General features: G+C 36.6%; 5 protein-coding genes across 6 annotated transcripts; 2 read left to right on the top strand and 3 right to left on the bottom strand.

Moving 5' to 3' along the window:
• The first annotated feature begins 1,611 nt into the window (after window positions 1-1,611).
• On the top strand, window positions 1,612-4,420 carry LOC111462102 (protein STRICTOSIDINE SYNTHASE-LIKE 10-like). The gene is made up of 4 exons (XM_023105790.1): window positions 1,612-1,975; window positions 2,568-2,831; window positions 3,455-3,644; window positions 3,919-4,420. Exons 1-4 carry the CDS (start codon window positions 1,716-1,718, stop codon window positions 4,273-4,275), a joined length of 1,071 nt encoding a protein of 356 aa, XP_022961558.1. The 5' UTR covers window positions 1,612-1,715; the 3' UTR covers window positions 4,276-4,420.
• Window positions 4,421-7,828: 3,408 nt separating this feature from the next.
• On the top strand, window positions 7,829-11,928 carry LOC111462092 (protein NSP-INTERACTING KINASE 2-like). Its single transcript, XM_023105779.1, has 11 exons — window positions 7,829-8,185; window positions 8,270-8,399; window positions 8,487-8,558; window positions 8,641-8,784; window positions 8,871-8,942; window positions 9,134-9,193; window positions 9,287-9,384; window positions 10,082-10,231; window positions 10,315-10,656; window positions 10,766-11,145; window positions 11,229-11,928. Exons 1-11 carry the CDS (start codon window positions 8,083-8,085, stop codon window positions 11,547-11,549), a joined length of 1,872 nt encoding a protein of 623 aa, XP_022961547.1. The 5' UTR covers window positions 7,829-8,082; the 3' UTR covers window positions 11,550-11,928.
• Window positions 11,929-12,746: 818 nt separating this feature from the next.
• LOC111462110 lies at window positions 12,747-14,650 on the bottom strand. The gene is made up of 2 exons (XM_023105801.1): window positions 14,530-14,650; window positions 12,747-13,820 (listed from the first exon to the last, which is right to left on the bottom strand). The coding sequence occupies exon 2, from the start codon at window positions 13,811-13,813 to the stop codon at window positions 13,013-13,015; it is 801 nt and encodes a 266-aa protein (XP_022961569.1). The 5' UTR covers window positions 13,814-13,820; window positions 14,530-14,650; the 3' UTR covers window positions 12,747-13,012.
• A 681-nt stretch (window positions 14,651-15,331) lies between these two features.
• LOC111457566 (LAG1 longevity assurance homolog 3-like) lies at window positions 15,332-19,053 on the bottom strand. 2 transcript variants are annotated; one of them, XR_002712960.1, is made up of 7 exons: window positions 18,771-19,053; window positions 17,827-18,056; window positions 17,456-17,611; window positions 17,051-17,236; window positions 16,780-16,964; window positions 16,492-16,574; window positions 15,332-15,716 (listed from the first exon to the last, which is right to left on the bottom strand). XR_002712960.1 is itself a non-coding variant. In XM_023099851.1 (7 exons), exons 1-6 carry the CDS (start codon window positions 18,906-18,908, stop codon window positions 16,543-16,545), a joined length of 927 nt encoding a protein of 308 aa, XP_022955619.1. In that variant the 5' UTR covers window positions 18,909-19,052; the 3' UTR covers window positions 15,332-15,716; window positions 16,497-16,542. The 2 variants fall into 2 exon arrangements, 1 of the variants encoding a protein (XP_022955619.1); XM_023099851.1 differs by having other exon boundaries at window positions 16,497-16,574; window positions 18,771-19,052.
• A 1,804-nt stretch (window positions 19,054-20,857) lies between these two features.
• LOC111457577 (basic leucine zipper 43-like) lies at window positions 20,858-22,685 on the bottom strand. The gene has a single exon (XM_023099866.1). It carries the CDS (start codon window positions 21,763-21,765, stop codon window positions 21,265-21,267), a length of 501 nt encoding a protein of 166 aa, XP_022955634.1. The 5' UTR covers window positions 21,766-22,685; the 3' UTR covers window positions 20,858-21,264.
• Window positions 22,686-26,094: the final 3,409 nt, after the last annotated feature.

The following is a 26,094-nucleotide window of genomic DNA, read 5'->3' as shown; positions in this document are numbered from 1 at the left end:
TGGCTTAAACGAGCTCCTTTCAAGCCCGCTATTAATTACATTACGAGAAATATATTTATTAAAATAAAATATATTGTACTACGGGGAGACTTTGTTGAAAGAGTAGTCATTGTTTTTATTATAGGAATTAGTCGTGGTTTTGATGGTACGCATTGTAAATATTACGAAATAGTCAACTTTTGGTTGAATCTCGAGCTCTCTTGGTTAGCCTGACACTCTACTGCCCCGTTCGTAAAAACCCTTTTAAACCTAATTTAAAGGAGTCAACGAAACCCTAAAAGTTATATAAATGTACGAAAATGAAAATAAACTGTTCTTCATATTTTAAATTATTTCTACACTTATATTTTAAATGTACGAAAATAAACTGTTCTCCAGTGTGTGATTTTATCCGTCACGTTGGAGAGGAGCTTTCCTCTTTCAAAGACAGTAAACGGAGAAGTCGGTTTGATGATTGGAGAAAGGGAAGGGGCGTGGTTGGTGTGTCACTGGGTCGGTGGGGGAACCCGGTTATTCCATTCAAGGAATCTCCGTTCCAGAACCGTAAAGATGGAAATACGCAGCCGATGCGGCTTGATGTCTCAGACCATTACATTAAGCATACAAAAAGGCAATGTAACAAGGGGCCAAGCGTACCTACCGTGAAGGAAGAGGATGAGGCAGAAGTACTTCCTGTGCATACTAGTATTAGATCTGATAGTAAGTTAGTCAGTGTGCCTGAAGGTCTATCGTATCAGTATTTACTTATCAAGGTCCCACGCCCTGTGAATCGCTTCCCAAAAGGCCTTTTAGTAGACACGCTTAAAACTGTGAGGCTAATGACGATATGTAATTGACAAAAGTGGACAATATCTACTAACGACAGATTTGGGCTGTTATAAATGCTATCATAGCGAGGCACCGGACATTGTGCCAACGAGGATGATGGGCTCACAAAGGAAGTGGATTATGAGATTCTACATCGGTTGGAGAGGGGAACGAACGGGATAAACAATAATTGCTAGCAACGAGCTTGGACGGTGTGCTAATGAGGACGATAGGCTCACAAAGGAAGTGGATTATGAGATTCTACATCGGTTGGAGAGGGGAACGAACGAGATAAACAATAATTGCTAACGGCGAGCTTGTACTATTACACTTGAAAGTATAAATACACAAAGAAAATAAATCCTAAACTACTCGAAAATTTAAGGATGCAACCGTCCCAACCAACCGACTTATTTACTTGAAAAAAATTCCGTAATTCTCGAAGACAAAACACCAATACATGCACGACTAAATTCAAAAAAAAAAAACGAAAAATCACGTAAAGAAAATATAAATTCTCACTCTAGAGATTCAAAACATCAATTCTTGCAACTTGGACAACTTGTCAAAAGCATTAAATATATTCGAACTTACCGAGTAAGACTTTTAAACATTAAATACCCGATACCCACAAAAAAAAAAAATATTGTCGTTGCTTATATATATATCATATCTAAAGTTTCTCTATTCTAATCGAACCATAACGACATTCAATTACTAATAGGTAAAGTTAAATAGCTAAACCCAAACAAATCTTAACCAGTCGGGTTATGTTTTTATTAGCGGGACGATAGCTATGTGACGTAGGAAAGTGTCTCCGCTATACATTATTATTATTATTATATATATAGGTAAGCTGAAGTACCTGACGGGGTATCAGAGGCATTTACTTCTAGTTTGGAGCAAGAATGAAGGAGTCTTTAGCTAATTGTTCTTGCTCATTATCATTGGTTTTGTGGGTGGTGGCGGTGGTGGTGGTGTCTTGGAGTCCGTTGTCGGAAGCCGCCATTGAAGCGGTGGAGCTCCCCGGAGGGGTGTTTGGGCCTGAAAGCATCGCCTTCGACTGCCGTGGAGAAGGGCCGTACGCCGGCGTCGGAGACGGCAGAATTCTCAAGTGGAATGGTTCTGATTTGGGTTGGACTCAGTTTGCTTATACCTCACCCAACAGGTATTCAAAATATTTTCTTTTTTTTTTTTAGGGTTTTTCTTTAAATTTACACAAAAAAAAAAAAAAACCAACATAATAAAATCGAAAGTAGTTCATGCCAATGATGAGTAGAGATATACGTATGACTTGATAACCCGATTAACTCGGACTATCCAACTTAAACCATAAAAGTTGAGGTGGGTTATATTTTTCGAGTTAGGGTTGGGTTGAATTTTTTGAAAACGGACAAAATTCAAGTCGGTTTGCGAGTTACATTTTTTTGGTCGAGTCAACTCGACCAACTTGAAAATAGGGTTACAACTCAACCGAGCCCTACCTTACTTTTAAGATTATTATGAAAATTAAAAATATTTTGTGTTTGTTACCGATGTCAGTAATGTATTATGACGTGTAAATGTTTGATATTTTAGTTATTAACGTAACATGTATAGTGGATAAGTATAATTCAAGAACAGACATAACATAACAATCCGACGACCCTAACTCGATCCAACCCAAAAATAAAGGGTTAGGTTGGGTTGGAGACTCTATTCGGATTGCTCGGGTCACTGTTTCCTAAAAAAGATGGTTTTTTTTGTGTCGGGATTTGAAGGGAAGGAAAAGAATGCAATGGGGAGCCCCAAACGGAGGCAGGATGTGGGAGACCATTGGGGCTCAAATTTCACCCATCAACATGCGAGCTGTTCATAGCGGATGCCTACTTTGGCCTTCTTGCTGTCGGACCTCAGGGCGGCCTGGCTCGCCAGCTCGTCTCTTCCGCCCAAGGCGTCCCTCTCCGCTTCACCAACGCTTTAGACATCGACCCCCAAAACGGTGTCGTTTACTTCACTGATAGTAGCCTCTTGTTTCAAAGAAGGTAAAAATCCATTTAACCCTAATAATCCCTTTTGAAATTCGTAAAATCAAATTATTTATATTTTATTTTGATCTTTAAATTTAAAAATATTTTATTTTTATTACACTACTTTGAAAACTAAAATAAAATATTTATAAAAATACTTTTTTTTTTTAATATTGCAATAATTAGCCCTGGATTATTATTATTATTATTATTTTCATAAAACCCATTTTTATTAATTAATTTATTTTTATTTTTTAAAAAGAAACATACTACTAAATGCCATTTAATAAATGACAGACATTTTTCAAATCCAAAAAAATTTCCACAAAATGTGGATAGACACACGACAAATAGGATGGACCTAGCTGTCTCTAGGTTCATTAATTTATATATATATATATAAAACAACATCAAATAATTAATAATTTTTAAACAAAAATAAAAATTTTAAATTATTCACTTTTTTTTTTCTTTTTAATCAAAATAATTCATTAAATCCCAATTTAGGTTTATGTTTATGAAACCTTAATATAATCAAAATAAAATAAAATGTAATTAATCAATCACGATGGAAGTTGTTAGATTATTTGCGATTATAATACAAATATGGTTTTTTTTTTTTTACTTTCTTCGGAAAGTGTTTGGATATTGTCGATAGTGAACGGAGACAGGACCGGGAGGCTACTAAAATATGACCCATGTACCAAAAACGTCACTGTTTTGATCAATGGTCTTGCTTTCCCAAATGGCGTTGCTTTGAGCACTGACTCCTCGTTTCTTCTAATGGCTGAAACCGGCACTCTCCAGATCTTAAAGTTCTGGTTAAAGGTATGAAAATTTTTTACCACTACTTTTAAAAAATTCTTCTTACCTGTCGTGCATGGTTAAATTTGAATGATTTTTAGTAAACCTCTAGTGTTGGTAAGTTCGGGAACGTGGTTGTCTGTTTCCAGTTTAGGGTTTAAGTTGGGATATGGGATCGTTTGGCTATACCTTTCTATTCGAAAAGGAAGTAACTGATATCAAACATCGAACCTCGTGTTTTTATCGTCCTTTCATTTAAATGGTACACGTAATCATTTGTTCATGTTCTTAACAAAAGGGTCCCAAAGCGCAAACCACAGAGATATTCGCACAACTCGAACGGTTCCCAGACAACATAAAGAGAACAGACAACGGTGAATTTTGGATTGCCATGAACACGGGAAGAGGGAAGCTCGAAACCCAGACATGGATGGGGCTCGGGGGAGCGACAACACAGCACGGGGAGGTGAAGATCCCATGGATTCGGGGCGACCCGGTGGCGGTGAAGTTGGACGAGAGAGGGGAAGTGAAGGGGATGATTGATGGGGAGGAGGGGCAGGCACTTGAGTCAGTGAGTGAAGTTGAAGAACGTAAAGGGAGGCTGTGGATTGGGTCAGCTGTTAAACCATACGTTGGTTTTATCATCAATGGATAGAACAAGATGACACTCCAAATTCAATTTCAAAATATTTTTATTTACTATCAGTCCAATGTTTAAAAATATCTATGAAATTTTGAAGTAACATTAATATCGTTTAACTTTATAAAAAAAATAATACTGTCAGTATATGAAAGAAAGCCGGCTATCCACACCTCATAGATTATTTTAAGTTTTTTAATATTATTATTGAAAGTTCATGAGTACTTTTTAAACGTGGTACTGACGATAAATGTATTTTTTTAGATATTTTTGAAGTTTAGGAGATTATTAAAACGTTCCAAAGTTTAAAGTATTTTTGAGACAGATTGCAAAGTTTAATGATATTTTTATTAGGCGGGGATTATATATATTAAAAAAATAATTTAAAAACGGTATCCAAAAGTCGTAAATGGGCCAGAAGTGTAGTTATTAGAGGCTGGGCCTATGATGGTGGCCCAATAATCCCACTTAGCAAATTCTTTTTATTATTATATATTTTTAAAATAATATATAATGGCTTAGGTTGGTTTCAAATGTAGACAATGAAAAAATTTATTTATTTTTTATTTTAAAAATAGAAAGAATCTTATAATTGGTGACAATTCCACTAGAATTTTTAGTGTAATTATAAAAGACAAAATATTAAATAAAAAAATTAAACATTTAAAGTTGGTTGTGTTCCACTTCAATTATGCACTCACTTATTTATTTTATTTACTTTTTTTTACCATAGTTTACTTTTTGGTTGACTTCCATTGTTAACTAAAAGTGAGTTGTTTTACATTAGAGGAGACAAAATGATGTTGTTAATAATAATTATTATAAAGTATTTTTTATTACTATTTTTATGTAAAATTATGATTTTCTTTCTTTCTTTAACAAATACATGAAATTGAAAAATATTCTCTTTAATTGAATTCTTTAATTGAATTCTCTTAAACACGTTCGAATTTATATTTTATAAAGGTTGAGAAATAAGGTGGACATAGATTGAGTTGGGTTGGGGTGGAATTTTTGTTCGATCAACTCAAAATTTCGAATTTATTGAGTTTATGATGGGAAAGAACAAGATTGAGTTGAAAACTGCAGTCGAGAAAGAGGAGTAATTAAGACTAAGAATAAAACTTGATAGGTAACCATTGGTGTAATAAAAAGGGATTTTAGACAAGTTTTTTACTTTATGGAAAGAGATCCTTTTGACTTTCAGAGAATCTTACCCACTTAAATCAAAGTAAAATTCTACATAAACATATATATATATATATATTGCTTTAGGTATACTAGGAAGGAGAAATTCGAGTCCCACTTGTCACAATCGCACTTTGATGATAGCGGACTTGCAATTGTATGACGCCCACTTCCCAGCAACAAGTGAATTAAGCCTATTCATTCTTGCGTCGCCTGACACTTACATGACAGCAGACTTGTGATTGTATGGCACCCATTTCTCAGCCACAAGTGAGTTAAGCCTATTCATTCTTGCATCGCCTACAGCCAAGCGACGTATACTTGAGCCTTTTGCCCCAATTCAAGAACAAAGTTTTTTTAAAATTTTTTCATCGTGGTTAAAACTTTGGTAAATAATACACTAAGTGGAAATAAAACAAACTAGTTTATAAAATTTTATTTTTAATTTTGTAATTTTCCAAATTAATATTGTGTTGTTTTATTTATTTATTATTATTTGTTTGGTAAATAGATAAAAACTTAAATTATAATTCATCCCATCTATGTTCATTACTGACTTATTAAAATTCATTAACTAAAACGAGGTCGATTTTAGTAACTAAGGTCAACTATGTCACTTATTTTATTAAAATTAATGAGGTCTATGAATCGAGAAGAATCAAATAAAGAAGTTAAAACGATACGAACTCAAACCGAAAAATTAAAAAAAAAAATCTACCACAACCTAATTCTTATGGTCCAGGTTGGATGGTCTGTGTTATTCGAAAAGAATACACAAAGTTCCTACTCCCAAACTTGTATCTTTCTAAATTCCCTACACCTTTGTACAGAAAATTTCAAACTTGACAGGCAATTTCTGAATGAAGCAAAGACATACCAGAGTTCTTAATTAGCTCGTCTTTTTGGTTCTCCCACAATGCATTTTGAAGCATCTCCCACCTTAAAAAAACCAAACAAAAAAACATGGAATAGATTAATGAGAAGACCAGAAAGCAATCCCACTCATCTCAACACGTTTTGGATCAAGTGCCTATAATCAATCCACAGCACCAATGAACATGAATGAGTACCACCTGATCAAGTTCAATACAAAAAGTGATGATAATCATGCTTTAAAAGTTAAGAAGAGGCACTAAAGGCCAAAATTCAGATGGGTTTAGAACATCAAGTCAACCCCCAGCTTAACTCATATTATAATGGAACCAAAGTTGCACGTGTAGCTTCAGTCACACTGTACGCTGCACATACAAACGCATCAAAAGAAGAGATTTTAGAGAGCTTTTGACAAAGTGTCTTGTAGGAGAGAGAGGATTCTGCTTTCATTATGTCACTATAAAACTAATGTTCAAAAAGATGTCTTTAGAGGGTGGAAATTTCAACGCCCAGGCGGCGAGAGAGATGAGCTGAGAAATGATTTCGTTACAAAGATATCATGAGGAGCCATTCTCTCGAGATTCCAACCTTTCATGATTGATGGGGTGAAAGCAAAAGATAGAAAGAAAGGAAATTTCCAAAGGCAAGGAACGTTGGATTCAAAGAACTCACCGTTATCTGTACAGTACATGGTCTACCCCTTCTAAACTATGTCCATGGTTGCAAAATCTCACATTAGTTGGAGAGGGAAACGAAACATTCCTTATAAAAGTATGAGAAGTTTTCTTTAACCGACACGCTTTAAAACTTTGAGGGGAAGCCCAAAAGGTAAAGTCCAAAGATGACAATATTTGTTAGCGGTGGGCTTGACCTGTTACAAATGGTCAGAGCAAGACACTAGATGGTGTACCAGCGAGGACGCTAGCCCTCAAGGGGGTGGATTGTGAGATCTCATATCGATTGGAGAGGGGAATGAAGCATTCCTTATAAGGGCGTGGAAACCTCTCCCCAATAGACGTGTTTTAAAACTTTGAGGGAAAGCCTAAAGATAACAATATCTTCTAGCAGTAGGTTTGGGCGGTTACAAATAGTATCAGAGGCCGGGCGGTGTGCCAACGAGGACGTAGGGCACCTAAGGGGGTGGATTGTGAGATCCCACATCAGTTGGAGAGGGGAACGAAACATTCCTTATAAGGGCGTGAAAACTGAAAACCTTTCCCTAACATACGCGATTTAAAATCTTGAGGAGAAGCCCAAATAAGACAATATCTGCTAGCGGTGGGCTTCGGCTGTTATGACTATTCACACTGTTCTTTTGGTAGCTTTATCTTTTGTATCGTGGGTATAGAATCGATAATTCTGTTTTCCATCACGTTAATACTAATACAAAACAATCCATCTGTTTTCAACCATGTTAAATAATAGAGTATCTGAGTTTTGGTTATTGTGGGTTCTCTCTTTTATATATTCCCTTTCTCCTCTTGCCTTTTTTGCAAAGGAGTGGCAGACAGATTGATTCTTTTGTGTCTTTTAAGAGCCATTCTTTTAGAAATTGGGGCCTCAAGGAATGTTGAGTTCAGCAAGCAGCACAGCAATGTAAATATATCTAACAAGTTCAAACCAAAACTGACCAATTCAGGTCAAGTTCGTCTTGTCCAATCTTTTAGCTAACTTTATTTCCATCACCTCATCTTTATCTTCATCAGAAAAGCTGCTCCTTTTTTCTTCTTGTCATTTGATGAACCTACAGCAGCAAGTTTAATGGAAATTAGGAGAAAAAGTGGGTTACTGTCTTGCTTGGCTTTGGTTTGGTTATGGGCTTCTGCAACTGCAACTTCAACGGGCATCCGTTTAAACGTTGAAGGTAGACGTGTTCTTCAGTTTCAAATTTTGGTCAAGTCTAAGGAGTAGAATTTGATGTATTTTGAGTTTTTTTTTTTTTTTTCAGTTCAAGCTTTGATGGGAATCAAAGCTGGTTTGAAGGATCCTCATTCTGTTCTAGCTTGGGATGAAAATGCTGTGGATCCATGCACTTGGAATTTAATCACTTGCTCTCCTGATAAACTTGTGATTGGCATGTAAGTTTAATTCCAAAAACAATAAGAATAAAAAGCTCCAAGCTGCTGCATCATATAATGCTTTGTTCTTATGTTGTTTCATTTCAGAGGAGCTCCAAGCCAAAACTTTTCTGGGACACTCTCACCAAGTATTGGAAATTTGACAAACCTTCAATTTTTGTAAGTCTCTCCACCAGAACCAGAAGATCTAAAGTTTCTCTTTGTATTCGTTCTTGAATCGATTTCTTTTTTTTTCTGGCAGGCTTCTTCAGAATAACTATATATCAGGAAAAGTTCCAAACGAGATTAGCAAGATACCGAAACTTCACACACTTGATCTTTCAAACAATTTGTTTTCTGGTGAAGTTCCTAGCTCTTTCTCCAATTTGAAGAGCCTCCAATACCTGTAAGTAGGATGTATTTTATACGACTGTATCCGCTTTGTTCCCATATGATAGCAATTCTAACCAAGAGGTATGGGGTTGGTATCAGGAGACTCAACAATAACACCTTCTCTGGGACAATCCCATCATCACTGGCTAACATGAACCAGCTTGCCTTGTTGTAAGAGAATTCTTCCACAAACTCTCTCTCCCTTCTTTATGACAAATATTTAAGGGCTGCTTGGAGTTTGAGTTTAATATTCTTCATACAAAAAGTCATATAGAACAAGCTCCCGAACAGCCAAGTAATCTTTCGCTTATTGATATTTTAGTTGTGCTTGGAAGTGAATGTTTTTTGTTCCATTGTTTTAGGGATCTGTCCTATAATAATTTGAGCGGTCCTCTGCCCAGATTGTTGGCTAAGACATATAAGTGAGTTACAGACAGGATTTCAACTTTTGCTATTCTCCTTTTCTCAATTAGTTTTGGTTGATCTTTACTCTTGATTGTTTCATTTGTGTACAGCTTTACTGGAAATTCTTTGATTTGTGCCCCTGGCTCTAAGGAAGTATGCTACGGAACAACTCCATTGCCACTTTCTTTCGCTGTCACTAATTCCACATGTAATTCTCTTTTCCAGCCTGCGTTCCTCCAAAATGTTTTGATTGATTGAGATTTTCTATTTCTTTTAAATTTTTTTATCAACGTAAAGATCAACGGTAAGATCCTACATCGATTGGGGAGGAGAACGAAGCATTTTTTTATAAGGGTGTGGAAAACTCTCCCTAGCATACGTGTTTTAAAAACTTTGAGGGGAAGCCCGAAAGGGAAAGCTCAAATAGGACAATATCTGCTAGCGGCGGGCTTGGATTGTTACAAATGGTATCAAAGCCAGACATCAAGCGATGTGCTAGAAGGAGGTTGAACCCAAAAGGGGGTGGACACTAGACGGTGTGCCGGCAAGGGCGCTGTGCCCCAAAGGGGGTGGATTGGGGGTCCCACATTGATTGGAGAAGGGAACGAGTGCCTGATTGTGAGATCCCACGTCGGTTGGGGAGGAGAACGAAACATTCTTTATGAAGTTGTGGAAACCTCTCCCTAACAGATGCGTTTTAAAAACCTTGAGGGGAAGTCCGAGAGGGAAAGCCCAAAAAGGACAATATCTGCTAGCGGTGGTCTTCTGTCGTTGCATTAACAATCCTCCACTTTTTGTTTAATCCCTCAACTAGTTCATCTCTACACTTGTTCACATTTTTAGAGATTGAGCCCCATATTTCTTCCAAAGAGAGTAACTGAATTTCTATTTTTGACTACTTCCAGACTCCCAACCTCCTAGGAGACATAAAGGCCAGAGAATTGCTCTAGTCATTGGCCTCAGCTTGGCCTGCATCTGTCTGTTAACTCTTGCATATGGTTTCTTTATCTGGCGGAAGCATAGGCGCAACCAGCAAATATTCTTTGAAACTAATGGTAACTACAAAATATCACTGCATGATCATTAGACAAAAGTAGTGTTCCATCATAGTTAACAAAACTGATTAACGTTTTTTTAGATCGGCACCATGAAGAACTTAGCCTTGGAAACATAAAGAGGTTTCAGTTCAGGGAACTTCGGAACGCCACTCACAATTTCAGCAGTAAAAACTTGATTGGAAAAGGTGGGTTTGGAAATGTTTACAGAGGATATCTACAAGATGGCACCATTATAGCTGTCAAGAGACTCAAAGATGGGAATGCTATGAGAGGAGAGACCCAATTTCAGACTGAAGTGGAGATGATAAGCTTGGCAGTGCATAGGAACCTCCTCAAGCTGTATGGTTTCTGTATGACAGAAACTGAGAGGCTTTTGGTCTATCCATATATGTCTAATGGCAGTGTTGCTACCCGTCTTAAAGGTAATCAAGCCTCGACATACTGAATGAATGAGTACACTGTTGAATTTCTACTTCTACATATTTTATCTCAATTACGTACTTGTTCAAACTATTCTTTTGAAATGGACAGCAAAACCAGCTCTGGATTGGGGTACAAGGAAGAGAATTGCCTTGGGAGCTGCAAGGGGCTTGTTATACTTGCATGAGCAGTGTGATCCAAAAATAATTCACAGAGATGTGAAAGCTGCAAATATACTGCTTGATGATTTCTGTGAGGCAGTAGTCGGTGATTTTGGGCTCGCAAAGCTACTAGATCACAGTGATTCACATGTCACTACTGCTGTGAGAGGAACTGTTGGGCACATTGCACCAGAGTATCTGTCAACCGGCCAATCCTCAGAGAAAACTGATGTTTTCGGGTTTGGAATTCTATTACTTGAGCTTGTATCAGGTCAAAGAGCTCTTGAATTTGGAAAAGCAGCAAACCAAAAGGGTGCAATACTAGACTGGGTAAGCTTAAAGAGTTGTCATATGTAAAAGTTACCTAAATTTAAGACCGGCAGGCTCAGCTTAACAAATTACTATACTTGCAGATAAAGAAGCTACACCAAGAAAAGAAGTTAGAAATGCTTGTTGACAAAGACTTGAGAAGCAATTATGACCCAATTGAAATTGAAGAAATTGTTCGAGTAGCTCTCTTGTGCATCCAATATCTTCCAAGCAATAGGCCAAAGATGTCTGAAGTGGTCAGGATGCTTGAAGGAGATGGGCTTGCAGAGAAATGGGAAGCTTCCCAAAGAGCAGAAGCAAGCAGGGTGAGAGCCAATGAGTTCTCCTCTTCAGAACGTTACTCTGATCTTACTGACGACGCTTCATTGTTTGCTCAAGCAATAGAGCTCTCAGGACCAAGATAAGAATTAAGATCGAACCGGCCAATGCCCAGAAAATGGGATATTCATCAGCCAAACATACTTCATGCAAAGAGCAGTATGCTGGTGAACATTCTCAAAATAAGCGAACTCTGAATAGCATGATGATGGATTTTAAAGATAATGGCTAACCTTGTAACCAATGATCATTTCTTGAAGAACATTTCCTTGTGTTATTGAAGAATGATCTTCTAGGTGATTTTTCTATTTTTGGCAGCATTTTAAGTCTTGAGCTTGTAAATGTAATTTATATGGGTCCTTCTCTTAGCTATGGTTTTCTGTAGTTTTCAATTAAGATGGTCAGTTGACCCCTTGCACACAATATGTAAAATAACAATGGTCTATATAGCTTTGTATTATTGTACTTGCAAATTTCCGATACCTTTGTGAATTTTTATTTTTTCTGTTTTTGTGTGTGAATGGGGGGAATGACCTAATTGAAGAAAGATAGTATCTTGCAAATGATTGGTTCAACTATGAGTAATCAATCCACTTATCTGAGTTGCATTCACTTTCTACTAACGTGATGCATTCATATATAAATGTTTTCCAGTTTCAACAAGTCTTGGCAAAAGCAGAAAATATCCAAACAAGACAGGGACTTTACAAAAACACAGGAACTTAATAGATGATTAAGTCTGACACTGTTACTTAGTATAAAATCTAGGTACGTGATTAAATTACTAACTGTAACAATCCAAGCCCACTACTAACATATATTATCCTCTTTGGACTTTCCTTTCGGGCTTCTCCTCAAGGTTTTTAAAACGTGTCTGCTAGAGAGAGGTTTCCAGGGAGAGGTTTCCACACCCTTATAAAGAATGTTTCGTTCCCCATCCTCTTTGGGCTTTCCCTTTTGAGCTTCCCCTCAAGGTTTTTAAAACACGTCTGCTAGAGAGAGGTTTCCACACCCTTATAAAGAATGCTTCGTTCCCCTCTTCAACCGATGTGAGATCTCACAATCCACCCCCCCTTCAAGGCCCAAAGAGACGTGCTTTAAAAACCTTGAGAGGAAGCCCGAAAGGGAAAGCGCAAAGAGGACAATATCTGCTAGCGGTGGGCTTGGGTTGTTACATTAACCCTAACCCTAACCAGGTTTGAGCTGTAGGTTTAAAATAGCAAACGGAGAACTTCTAGCGCAAGTGTATGGTATTAGCAGAATGATTATCATCACAAGCATGATAAAGAGCTGAATATACCATTGGTATTAGCTAAGCTAACAGCCTAACACTAAAACAATTACATAAACACCGTCCATAGCCCATAACAATCAGCATATACAGTAGGAAATAGCTTTTAAGAAGCAATTGTCGAATTTCATCCCTCCTCAATAAGGATGACCTTGTGAGTTTCTATCTATTTCAACAGTATCTGGGGCACAGAAAAAAAAAGAAAGAAAAAGTGCACCATACAATAGACATAACTAGTAATCTCACAACCCAACTCTTCTAGGTGTATAATTCCAGGTCCTTAATCCGGTTCAGGTACCCATCCCCATTATTACTTTCAGTACAGAATTCTAATGTAGGTCCCAAGAGTACATTTTGATGAAGTAAGGAGCTAAGCAGAGATATCACCTCAGTTCCATATTCAGGCCATGAAACACAGAGGGCTCCCTTGATATTCTTCATCTGACAACTTCCAAGCAAAGCAGCAGCCAAGCCATCTACAACACTACCAGATGGATAGTAATCAAGGCCCTTTAACAATGGTGAACCACCATAACCCTCATCTCGACTCTTTCTTTCAGAAGACGTCTCCAGCTTAAAAGAAAGAGTCTCATCAGTTGAGAGCCTGCCCCGAAAATTTTGGCTCTGAAGACTATCCAAGATCAGAACCCTCTCAGGAACAATTTTATCACCAAGCAGTAGTTTTGCAACAAGGAGGGATCTCTCTGCAGGAACAGAACACTGAATGGAAACAAGGATAACTTGTTCATTATCTTCATCAATGGAGTAAATGTTACAAGATTTGTCATAAACCGAGGGTTGTATATGGTTCCCAGAGAAAGGAATTTCAGGTAGGATGAGACTTCCAATAAGGGTTTTATCAGATAAATGATGGAAAAGATGTAGAGAAGGGGAAGAAATGGCAACGACAAGTAAAGATGGGCGGAGAGGTTCAATAGGTTTAGGATTGGATAACAACAGAAATAGGGAAGGAAGAGGTGGTGATGGAGGAGCGAAATTGTTAAGATCATCTTGGAAAAACCTTGAAGGAGGAGGAACCTCCGTTAGGATATCATCCATTTTGTTCCTGTAAAAAAAATGCCATAGGAGTGCTTAATCCAGGCAGGGATCTCCAACAAAAATACCATCCTTCAACGCCTTATCAGTTCACAATAATCAGAATCACAACCTTCTTGAGCAAAATTAAGATAGAAAACAACCAGCAACAAACATCAAGCCAACTAAACCAAAATTCAAAACATAATAACTCTTCAAAATGAACAGATTTCAAAGCTTAAATTGGAGAAGCTTCCTACATCAAATTTAAGCTCCTACCTAGATTCAGAATCAGGTTACTCCACATAACTTTTTCAACAAGTCCTCAGATAAGTCTTCTCCTTCTGATCTTTTTTGTGCCTAATCAAGAAGTTATTTACATAAATCTTTCTGTATCACTAAGCCCTCGCTCATCAGTTTAGGTTTAGAGACCCCTCATTCCTAAGGCCTTTAGGCTGTGCGTTTCTGTTGATGAATATATTAATTCCTCTGCTCCCCATCATTAAAACAAAATAACTTATTCGACAAGAAATCAAACTCGATCGCAAATTTCCAAGAGCAAAAAGGAGTAGATCATTATATATGTTTTTTCGCCAGAGTTGCTTCGTTTTCTATGAGAAAAGGCAGGACCTCGGCTTAGTCCCACAAATTAACGAAATGCGTAGGGAAAATTAAAGATCTAAATTGAACTAAAAGAACATATAAAGGGGGAGCAGCGGAGAGAAGGCGGAGATACCAACCGGAAGAGAGGCCGTCGCCAGGGAAATTTAGTTCGGCAACTGGAAACTAGGATGCTTGGAGCTCTTCCTTATGAACGTGAAGAGAACTGGCTTTCGGTTTCTTTGTACAGACGTGAAGATGAAAAAGTTTCTCCTTCAATATTTTTAACCAAATATATATATTTTTTTTACCAAATATATATATATATATTTTGGACCAAATATATAGTTCACTCATTTAATAAGTTAAGTGTAAAAGCGAAGCAAAACGTGGGTAGAGGGCAACAAACATTACTTATAAAGATACGAAAACTTTTCTTAGCATACGTAATGAGCCAAAACAAACAATATCTGTTGGTAGTGAACTTGGGCTGTTACAGCTGTTAACATAGTCAAGCACCGAACAAAGTTCTAGTGAGGACATTGAGCCGACGATACGTAATGGGACAAAGCAGACAATGCACGCTAGTGGTAGACATAGGCTCTTACAACTGTTATCATAGTCAGACACCGAACAGGGTGCTAGGGAGGACATTGAGCTTCCAAGTGGGTGGATTGAGAAATTCCACATCGGTTGGAGAGGGAACCCACTACATAACAGATGCATTTGATAATGACATTACGTAACGAGCTAAAGCAGATAATATCTATTAAGGGTGGGCTTTTAACTATTACATAAAAATTATTCTTAAAAACAGAAACCATGTTGAAAATGGTTCTCAAACAAGCCATGGATTACAAATACTGTTCAACAGAGAAAAACACAGCAGAATCTTGGGGATCTGGAAAGCTTCTTCTTAAACACAGCAGTGAGCAGAGGATGAAGGTTCATCTTTCAAGTCAATGAAATCATTTATTGGTATAATTTTACATAAACAGAGAGAAATGAAGGCTCAGCAGTTAATGAGAAAGAATAAATAATGAAGTCAAGGGTGAAATTATGAGTTCAACAAGTATCTGATATACCTTAGTGTTTCAAGCTTTAATATACCTCTGCAAAACAATCAAAAGCAAAACAGGCCAAAACCTTCAAATCAAGATTTAAATTCCTCCAACTGCCAACCCTTCTCCATCTTGCATCCTTTGCTTACCCCGACCGAATGTATTGATGAAATGATACACGGTTCGTTCATCCAACTAGACGACGCCACGACTGACTTATATCCAGTTTGGCAAGAACCACATTGTATGACTAATCTCTATCTCATCTGCCCACAAAACAACATGGAAACTCACTAGCAGTCCAAGTAATGAGATGAGATAAACAAATTTAAGTATAAAAGTCCAGTGTTGTCACCCTTAAAATCCACAAAAAGGTAGGAGGAAAAAGTTTCTTATAATTATTTCACAAATAATCCCGGGATGAGAAGGAAACATTCTTTACAAGGGTGTGGAAAGCTGTCCCTAGCAGATGCGTTTTAAAAACCTTGAGGGGAGGCCCGAAAGAAAAAATCCAAAAATGACAATATCTGCTAGTTGTAGGCTTGAGCTATTATAAATGGTATTGGTGCAGCCAGACACCAAGCGATATGCAACTGAGAAGGCTGAGCCTAGAAGGGGGGTGGACATGAGGCGGTGTGCCAGTAAGAACGCTGGGCTCCGAAGGGGGGTGGATTGGGGGGTCTCACATCGATTGGAGAAGGGAACGCCAACAAGGACGTTGGGCCCCCAATAGGGTGGATTGTGAGATCCCACATCAGTTGGGGAGGAGAATGAAGCATTCTTTATAAGGGTGTGGAAACCTCTCCCTAGCAGACACATTTTAAAAATCTTAAGGGGAAGCCCGAAAGGGAAAGCCCAAAGAAAACAATATCTACTGGCGGTGGACTTAGGCTGTTACTTAATCTAGTTTCTAGAAAGGGGTGAAGTTTTAAGACTATATGTCAGTGTCAAAAGAATAAATGCAGAATGATAATCATATGCAGCAGCAAATGCCAGTTTCTGTTTCTTGTAAGACAATCCAAATGGTTTAAGCATTCATACCAGACCTTTCATGTATACAACAGTAGTATTTTCTGCATTGATTGTTCCTTGTCAATCTTCATGATCTTCTTCACCCTCAGAATCTGCAAAGTCAAACGAATTGTGAGAGAGCCGAAACAAAAACTCTTAAGAATATTTTTCAATATCGTTACATCGAGAACAAAATAAACCGAGGGTCGCCATAAAACTTTCCTCTATCCCATAAACAGTTCTTTAACCTCGACCTCTACCATATACATAAAAGTGAAGTAAAAAATGAACGTCATTTACACGGGTAGATATAATCACCTGAACGAACATCTTCACTAATCTGTCCTCTAGCTTCGATTTGTTTAACCAGCATTCGATAAATGAGCACCCACCAATATATGTGAAGAACTAAAAGGCAAAATAGAAGAGTATTGAACACATAATAGTAGATTGGTCCATCAACTGGATGTTTGTTCTTGTCCAATACAAGAAGAACTTCATAGCTGAAATAGAATGGGGAGAAGAATTAGGCAACAATATATGAGTTCATTGGACATCATGTAACTTATCCCTCTCAAAAGTTACAAACCTTGTGCTCCAAAGGATCCAAAATGGATAGTAGATGAGACGTAACAATAACCAAGACACAACAAAAAGTACAAACGCAATGCTAGCCAACGTCTCGGCGCCACCGTATTTGGACATCTTTCCTATCTCAAGAAAAACATCGTTCGCATCATGAAGAGCGAGCACCACAGAACCGACACGAGCAAATCTACAAGAACAATATAACATGTTGGTCTTTCCATAAATTGGACTAATGTTCGGCTAAGTACCATTTTAATAGTATTTACACAGCATGATCAGTTTTCAGTGCAATCTGTAAATGAACACAATAGACAGGTTGAGCCCAACACATTTCATTCTTTTAGTAAGTGGTATCATCCAAGCAAAACACTTCAAAGCTTTAAAGAAAGAAAAGAGTAGGACGTACCGAAAGATGTAGGAAAGTACGATGAGAATGAGCGTTGCTACATGGTGGCTCATGGACACCCCGAAGTCCGAACGTCTTGTTTCCCAAAAAATCAAAGCAAATATGGAGTACGTATAAAATCCAGCCGCATACATATATAATCCCTTCAATTTCAACCTGAAACATATAAGATAATAATCGATGAAATCTTGTAACACTTGGTCTCTTGATCGAAGATACAAGTTTTAGTGTTGACTAACACCAAATAATTTAGTCATCGTATTTTTATAAGTAACGATAGAATCATGAATCCGCCCATAATTATAGTAGTGTAAGAGTGAACTTCATAACACTGAACCATCACAAATAACAGATAACTCTAAGACTCTTACTTAGCACTTTGGTCAGGCCAGACCTGATCTCCTGGTCCTACCCAAAAATGTTTCGTGCTAGTAAACCAAGGCTCGTCATACGTAACGGATAGAGCCAACAGCTCTGCAGAAACAAAGTAAACACATTTCCAGGCAGACTCCTTAAATTTCCTTATCTTCTTCTGTTTCTCATCCGTATTCGCATCCTTCAGCGGATATCCCTTGCCAAAGATCAATCTTCTTCCCACTTTCTGTAAGATGAATTCATACCATGGCAGGTTAGGAACTAGAGCACAAACATAATTTTAGTACAAAGGGAAGGATTCCAACAAGAAAAATGCATTTTCATGATCAATCTTGTATCATTTTCATAAAAAGATTGATTAGAATCTTTATTTAAGCATTAGATAATCAAGAAACTGCTCAAAATTCCACAATCAGGCACCTGAAAAATTCATGTATATGTAATTACATTATAGTTTAAATGGAGTATAAAATGTATCCAATGTGCTTGAAATTTCAGAAAGTTCATCATATCGAGCTTGTGAACTTCATAATACATACCCTACAACACAATGAGTATCCATCGCCTAAAAGCACAAGCGCATGATCAAACAAGAAGGTATCTAGTCCGGATAACATAAACAACCAAAAACTTCCTATTTTGGGCCATCCTCAACACAATGAGTATCTAAATTAAAACTTGAGTAGTGAATGAATGAGCGATTGAACCAAAGCTTCATTCCAAATACTCGACGCAGATTAAAGCCTAATCGTCATTATGCAAAAACAGATGGCAATAAAAGAAACATAATCATTCAATGAACAATCAATACATAACCCGGTCAACGGTCAATTGAATCTCAATTCAATCAACGAAATCAGCCAATCCAATGATTAAACAAAATCACTGCACTGATTGAAAGTTACGAAAGTTGAAAACGGAAGGGAAGTGAATAGAATACCTCAAAGAGAAGCCTGTCGAGGAAAAATCGAACAGTGGGAAAGAGGAGCGCAAAAAGGGGAAGAAAAGTGAAATCCTCATAAGAAGGGAAAGATTCATGCTCCCAATCGATTGACCTGAAAGAATCAATGAAACCCATCTGGGATTTTGGGGTTTTTGATCGAGTGAAGAAGAAAGAAGACGATGAACGGATCGAAAAAATCAACGGAATGAATCCTCTCCCTGTTTCTCTCTCTCTCCCCCCCTCCCTCTCTCTGGGAATTGTTTTCCTCTCTCACGGAGTGGTGTTTTGTGTGGGTTGGCAGCGACTTTCACTCGGCCAAGTGGTACGAAATTTGTGGGCCGCGCGGGTCAATGTTCGTGTTGGACAAACTTCCCTTTTTCAATTTTCATTGAATGCAAGCTTTCCCAAGCTGACCATTCCCCTCTTTACAATTATTAACCTTATTTTACACCATGTTCAAACTTGGAACAGCCGAGTCCGATAGGGAACCTATCCAAGTTGATATCCAATTCGATAGATTCGAACCATTGACCTCTAACTAATTGAGTTCCGTTTACGATGATAATATCGTTTCTAAAGCTAATGTTCAATTTTTCACTGTTACAATGGGGTAAGAACGTGTATGAATTTGAGTTTATATATTGTTGTACTCATAATTTGGGCAGGGTAATGAACTTGACGTTCACACGACAACAACGTTAAAATTTGTTTGAGATTAGAAAGAACTTATCTTTTTCGACTCTTTTATGATTTTTGTCGACTTTTTTGAATTAGATCAAAGGAGGATCTAATTGGCCTGGACTAGGGTAACCCGAGGCTAGGGGCACATGCCCAATAAGGTCAACCAGTGAACTCGAGCTTCTAACTAAGTTTTCAGCTTAGTTTTCATCGTACTTTAGCTCGTTTTATTCTACATTGAGTTTTCTTCCATATTTGTTGTTGATTTTTTTTTCATGTCCTAATTTCACTCGTAACATTATCCCGGACTCCCTAGTTGGGATTCACGAGCTTCTTAGTTAAAATTCTCTTTTATTCTTATTATTTTTTTATTTTATTTTTAAAATAAATAAATAGTTTATAGACCTTGGCCTCTTATATTATGATCAGCCTCAACCAAGGAAACAAAAATAATTGATTTGTTTGTAATGATTATATCTATGAACACAACTTGTTACGTGGATATAAGAGTTCAACTTTAAAGCCAATAATAAAGTGACTTGTAATTAACAAATAAAAATTGATTAATCTGAAAATTTAACTAATTAATTTTATATGGAAGCCTGTAAACTGGTAACTTAGAGTAACATTAAATAAATATTTAATATATATTAGACGTATTAAAGGAAACAAAAAAAAACATATTTAATTTGAAGGGTTTAAATTAATATTTAATATATTAAAGATAAAAAAGGAAATATATTTTACTTGGTTATTTTTCCATATATCTTTAAATCAACGGATTATTTGAAGCTTCAAATTTTTTTTTATATTTATATTTAAAAGGTTTAAAAATGTTAAATTTTATCTTTTTCTATTTAAAATTATAATATTTAAGACTAAAAAAGAAAGTAATTTTAAGTTTTAAATATATTTTTTAGACAAGGTTGAAATGGAATATTTTTTATTAATTAATTAATTTATTTTTGTTAACGAACTATAAATTAGTTTAGTTTTTGCTTGCGAAGGATTTTCTCTTTTTTCACTCAAGTACGATTACGTATGAACGAAGAATCTAAACGCTATTTGGATTAAGATCTTCAACTGGAATATGTTCCCTGTATCGATTTTGTGGAATCCAAATTGGAGATTTGAGAACATCGATAATCTTGGCTAAAACCAAGATGAAGGTAGCAAGGAATTTGATGCCCAGGTACCCCCCCAAAAAAAAAAAAAAGAGAGAAAAAAAGAACATTCGAGTTCAATTGCAGATCGGTTTGTCTAAATGACTGCTTGTTTTTCAGATGATTTTGCATTTTTGATTTGTGTGTAATCATTTAGATATTTGCCTCTATCATCTCCATTTCCACCATCATTTTATGTAATTGGTTCTTACTTTTATTTGATCTCGGATCATATAATTGTTGTTCACTTCACATGTTACAAAACTCTGGCTTAATTTGATTAGGTGGTGTTCCGTTACGTTGATTTGTGTTTTTGCCCACATGGTGTTTGATAAAAGTCCCCAGAGAAAACACCGGAAAACCAAGGTGTTTTCTCAACTAATTTTGATTCAGATGTTCAAATATTAAGTGATGTCTCTTGATATGGACGCTGATTTTGGAAGTCTATTGGTTAAAAGTTCTTATTTCTTCAATTTATACAGCTGAGTAAAGGATAAAGGCTTATTAAAACCATGCCAAAACAGAGAGAAACTGGAAGAACTATGTGAGAAAATAGCTACGATCTTAGTGATACAGGGGAAGGAAACTTCTCTACTTGTTAGATTGGCTTGAGAGGATTCAGCTATGAGATCAAAGGTATTGCAGGGGGCTTACTCCATCTCTCTCAAGTGAGTTGAGTAAGGACTTCCCATTTGAAAGTCAGTGAGCATCTGTCGAAAATCCATTGCTTCTTCTTTGAGTTTGACATTCTCTTGAATAACCTGCTGTTGAGACTCCGTTAACTGATTCAACTTCTCCATAAGATTATGATTCTCTGTCCGAAGCCGAACCACCAGTGACCAAAGTTCATCAAGATGCTTCCGTTTCCTCATCCGCGACCTTCTTGCTGATTCCCGATTTGATATCATTCTCCTCCGCCTCCTCTCATCGACGCTGATCCTAGTCTTCTGGTTCTGATCATCACCTTCATCAGTAGTAGAGGCTGAGTTAAGAGGAATATAAGACAATAATTCATTGATATTGAGGTTTTGGATCATGCCATACTTTTCAGGATCTGGAAAGTGGGCTCCCGAGATTTTCATACTCAAAATTATAAGCAGTCTGAAGAGGTTTACAAGGAGATTGTGAGCTGATAGGGAAGCACAAAACATAGGATAAGAGGACTGTTTTATAGGAAGGAAACAAAAAAGGAAAGAGATCAGAATTATTTAAAATGACATCACCAAAATGTGATATGCACATTCTTTTTCAACGCACCAACATTTGTATCCTTATATAAAATTCATCAAAGTAGTAGCGTGTCCTTTAAATATTGTGTGTCATTTAAGTATTGGATGTGGCATGGATAGTTTCTGGTTTGTTCTGCATTTTATAAATGCTTCAAGAATCCACTTATATCAAACAAGAATATTTTAGCAAAGGAATGAAAAGTTACATATTGTGGGTAATCACTTGATCATATCGTTGTTGGGTTATGAAGTCTATTGATCATATCATTGTTGAGTTATGAAGTCTGCTGCTTATTTATAACTTACTCAATTGTTATGCATAGTAAAACTATATATGGTAAATAGTCATATACAGTAAACGAAAATATATAGTAGACGACTATTTATATTAAAAAGCTGGCAGAGCTCCGATGATTATATATAGTAGATGTTATATCTGGTAAAGTTACATATAATGAGCTAAACCATATATATACCCTTGGGGAGTACTTTGAAAATGTAGTTTCTGTATTCTCTTTTACGGTACATACTTGAAATTATCAATATAAACCTCTAGCCAATATTCTTCCTTGCATTTTCTCTCTCTTGTTCTTTGTGTTCATTTAGATCGAGTATGTGCGTTGTTCATTCCCATACTAGGATAGTGCTTGTCTAACACATGTAACACATGATTCTTCTGATGCTTAAGTTAGATTTGAGTTATATAAACTTAGTTATTCATTGTCTGAGTTATGAAATATGTAAATTAAGTTCATATGTATTGCTACTTTGGGTAGGATGTTCAATTTGATGAATAAGTTTCCAACTAGAGCTTTGTACTATTTAGCTCTCACCATATAGTATTTCCCCAGGTACCTTGGCTTCTTTCACCCCGCCCAGTTTGGAGATGTGGCAGTGCCTACCTTCTCCAACAAACTCTTTGAAGTAGCCACCTTAGATAAATGCCTCTGATTCCACCTTAAGGTAAACATCTAGTTTTAAGTTTACTACATTTTACTTTTCTTACTTCACTACTATCAACACATACTTCATAAATAAGTGGTACTAGGATGATAGTAATTACATTTCGTTGGGACAAGAAGATGTCTTTAGAAGAGTGGGCTAAAGCCCAAGCCCACTGCTAGCACATATTGTCTTCTTTGGGCTTTTCCTTTCGGGCTTCCCCTCAAGGTTTTTAAAATGCGTCTGCTAAGGAGAGGTTTTCACACTCTTGTAAAGGGTGTTTCATTCTCCTCCCCAACCAATATGGGATCTTACAATCTACCCCCCTTCGAGGGCTAGCGTCCTCGTTGACACTCATTTCATTCTCCATTGGATGTGGGACCCTCGCAATCCACCCCCCTTTGGGCCAGCGTTTTTACTGGCACACTGCCTTGTATCCAACCCCTTTCAGGGCTCAGCCTCCTCGCTGGCACATTGCCTGGTGTCTGGCTCTGATACCATCTGGTCATTACTGTACTTCTAATCTTACATTTAATGTGGAATTACTTTAATGAACTCTTTACAATTTCAACTTTAACCGCATGCCTCATTTATTACCTCAGGAATAAATAAATACAAAGTTACCTTAGGAATAAACAAATACAAAGAAAGAAGGAAAAACAATATTGAATTAAATGCTTTATACTAACCTGTATTTTATTAAATGCAATTACAACCCACCTATACTAATAAATGCATAGGTTAGTATAGATTTGCATGAGGTTGGTTATAATTGCATTTAATAAAATATAGGTTAGTATAAGACGTTTAATTTAGTATTATTTTATTTGTTTATTCCCTAGGTAATAAATGAGGCATGAGGTTAATGTTGAAACTCTAAAGAGTTCATTGAAGTAATTATGTTTTAAATGTAAAGATTAGAAGTATAGTAATGACCTTCGATTCAATAGGAAAATTTAGGTTATTACACCCCAAATTGAACTTAAAAACTTTTGTGAGGATGGCATTTCCAGGAGTGAATGTTGGCCTAAGATGCACCAGTAATGATGATATTATCATCATAGACCAGTAATGCAATAAAATTAGTTCTATGCCCAGAAACAAACAAAGAATAGTCAGATTTGGATTGCTTCATACCAAGATTAACAAGGCATGAGAAAACTTGTCAAAACCACTGTCTAGATAATAATGCCTACATTGATCGAAAGAATGAGTACGATGCTAGCTACAACAATATTCCTTACAATATCCAGGAGGATTACGAGCACAAGCAGATCCTTGAACATAAGGGAGATCCTCGATCATGGAAGAAGAACAGAAATCCTGAACAAGTGAAGAAAAGATGATCATCTGATCGAATATCTGGCAACAATATCAGTAGAAGATCCTCCATTGTGTATATTCAGATTATGGGAACAAACATTCTATGAGATCCCACGTCGATTGGAGAGGAGAACGCAACATTTTTTTATAATGGTGTGGAAACCTCTCCCTAGCCGACGTGTTTTAAAAATCTTGAGGGGAAACCCGAAAGAAGAAACCCAAAGAGGACAATATCTGCTAACGGTGGGCTTGGACTGTTACAAAGGGTATCAGAGCCAAACACGGGGTGATGTGTCTGTGAGGAGGCTGAGCTTTGAAGGGGGTGGACATGAGGCGGCGTGCCAACAAGGTCGCTGGGCCCGAAGAGGGTGGATTGTGAGATCTCACATCGGTTGGGGAGGAGAACAAAGCATCTTTTTATGGGTGTGGAAACCTCTCCGTAGCATATGCGTTTTAAAAACTTGGAAATCTGAAGGGAAAAATCCAAAGAAGACAGTATCTGCTAGCGGTGACTTGGACTGTTACATGTTCATAGAAATATTTATGGGAGATGATACACCATAAGTAGGGTAAAACCAAATTCTGGAGGACTTGTTACAGCATCGTGGATCAAACAACTTGGAACGCTGGCGCATTTGCCTATAAAGGAGGAGGCTTGAATTGACTTCAAATTTTCTTGGAACATATTCATTCATGAGTGCATTGATTCAATACGAGTTCAAAGGATAAGAAATTCATAATCCTGTTTAAATTTTTGTAACTCGTGTATATGATACTAATATATCATTTTTATATACTCGTGTCTATCATCGATGGAGTGATCTTATGTTTAAATCAAGACAATAGACATAAACATATCTAGATTATAAATGATAAACTTAATCTATCAATGATGATCAATGTTTGACGTGTTGATGTTGATGAAAAAGTCGAGATCTAGATTTTATAGAAATGTTGATGAAATTTTGAAAAAAATGATGGAAATTGTTTGAATTAGTCGGATGATTTACTTATGCAATGATTTAACCCTTTTAAATCATTATTTCTAAGTATAAACAATATTGATGTGTACAGAAACGTAATAAATCAAGTCTACTGCTAGCAGATATTGTTCTCTTTGGCTCGTTATGTATGTTTCGTTCTCTTCTTCAATCGATATGAGATCTCACAATCTATCCTCCTTGGGGACCTAAGTCCTCGTTGCATACTGATCGTTCGGCGTCTTCCCCCAACTTTGGCTCGTTACGTATGATTCGTTCTTTTCTCTAACCGATATGAGATCTCACAATTCACTTTCCTTGGGGGGCCTAGTGTTCTTGCTGGCACACTGACCGCTCGATGTCTACCCTCATTGGGGCCCAATGTCTTCATTGGCACATGACTTTGATACCATTAGTCACACCCCAAGTCCACCGCTAGCAAATATTGTCTATTTTGCCCCGTTACATATCGTCAGTCTCACAGTTCTAAAACGGGAGAAGTTTCCACTCTTTTAAAGTTACAAATCGCCGTCAACTCACTATTTTAATTGTCCACTTTTAATCATCATATCTAAAAATATATATAATATTTATATGTAAATATCAATGCCATTAAAAATTTTAGAAATTTTAGAAATTAGGCTATAATTTGACAAATTTTAATCAAATATCTAAAAAGACATTCAAATAATCGTGAAATTTTGAAGAAATTGATATTATTAATAAATGAAACATTAACGTTACGTAAACAAATTATAATATATTATATTGTTTTTTATATTCATATTTATGTAACAATCGATGAATAGGGATATTCAAACCAAGGAAATAATAATTACTTCAATAATTTAATGCTTTTATTAAAATTCATCAATATTATAAAATAAAAGTAAATTAAGAAAAATACAGACTTTTCACTTTCTTCAAAAAAAAAAAAAAAAAAAAAAAAAAAAAAAAAAAAAAAAAAAAAAAAAAAAAAAAAAAAAAAAAAAAAAAAAAAAAAAAA

Source organism: Cucurbita moschata, unplaced genomic scaffold (genome assembly GCF_002738365.1).
Source record: "Cucurbita moschata cultivar Rifu unplaced genomic scaffold, Cmos_1.0 Cmo_Scf00002, whole genome shotgun sequence".
Lineage (NCBI taxonomy): Eukaryota > Viridiplantae > Streptophyta > Magnoliopsida > Cucurbitales > Cucurbitaceae > Cucurbita > Cucurbita moschata.
This window is presented reverse-complemented; position numbering and strand designations above follow the sequence as displayed.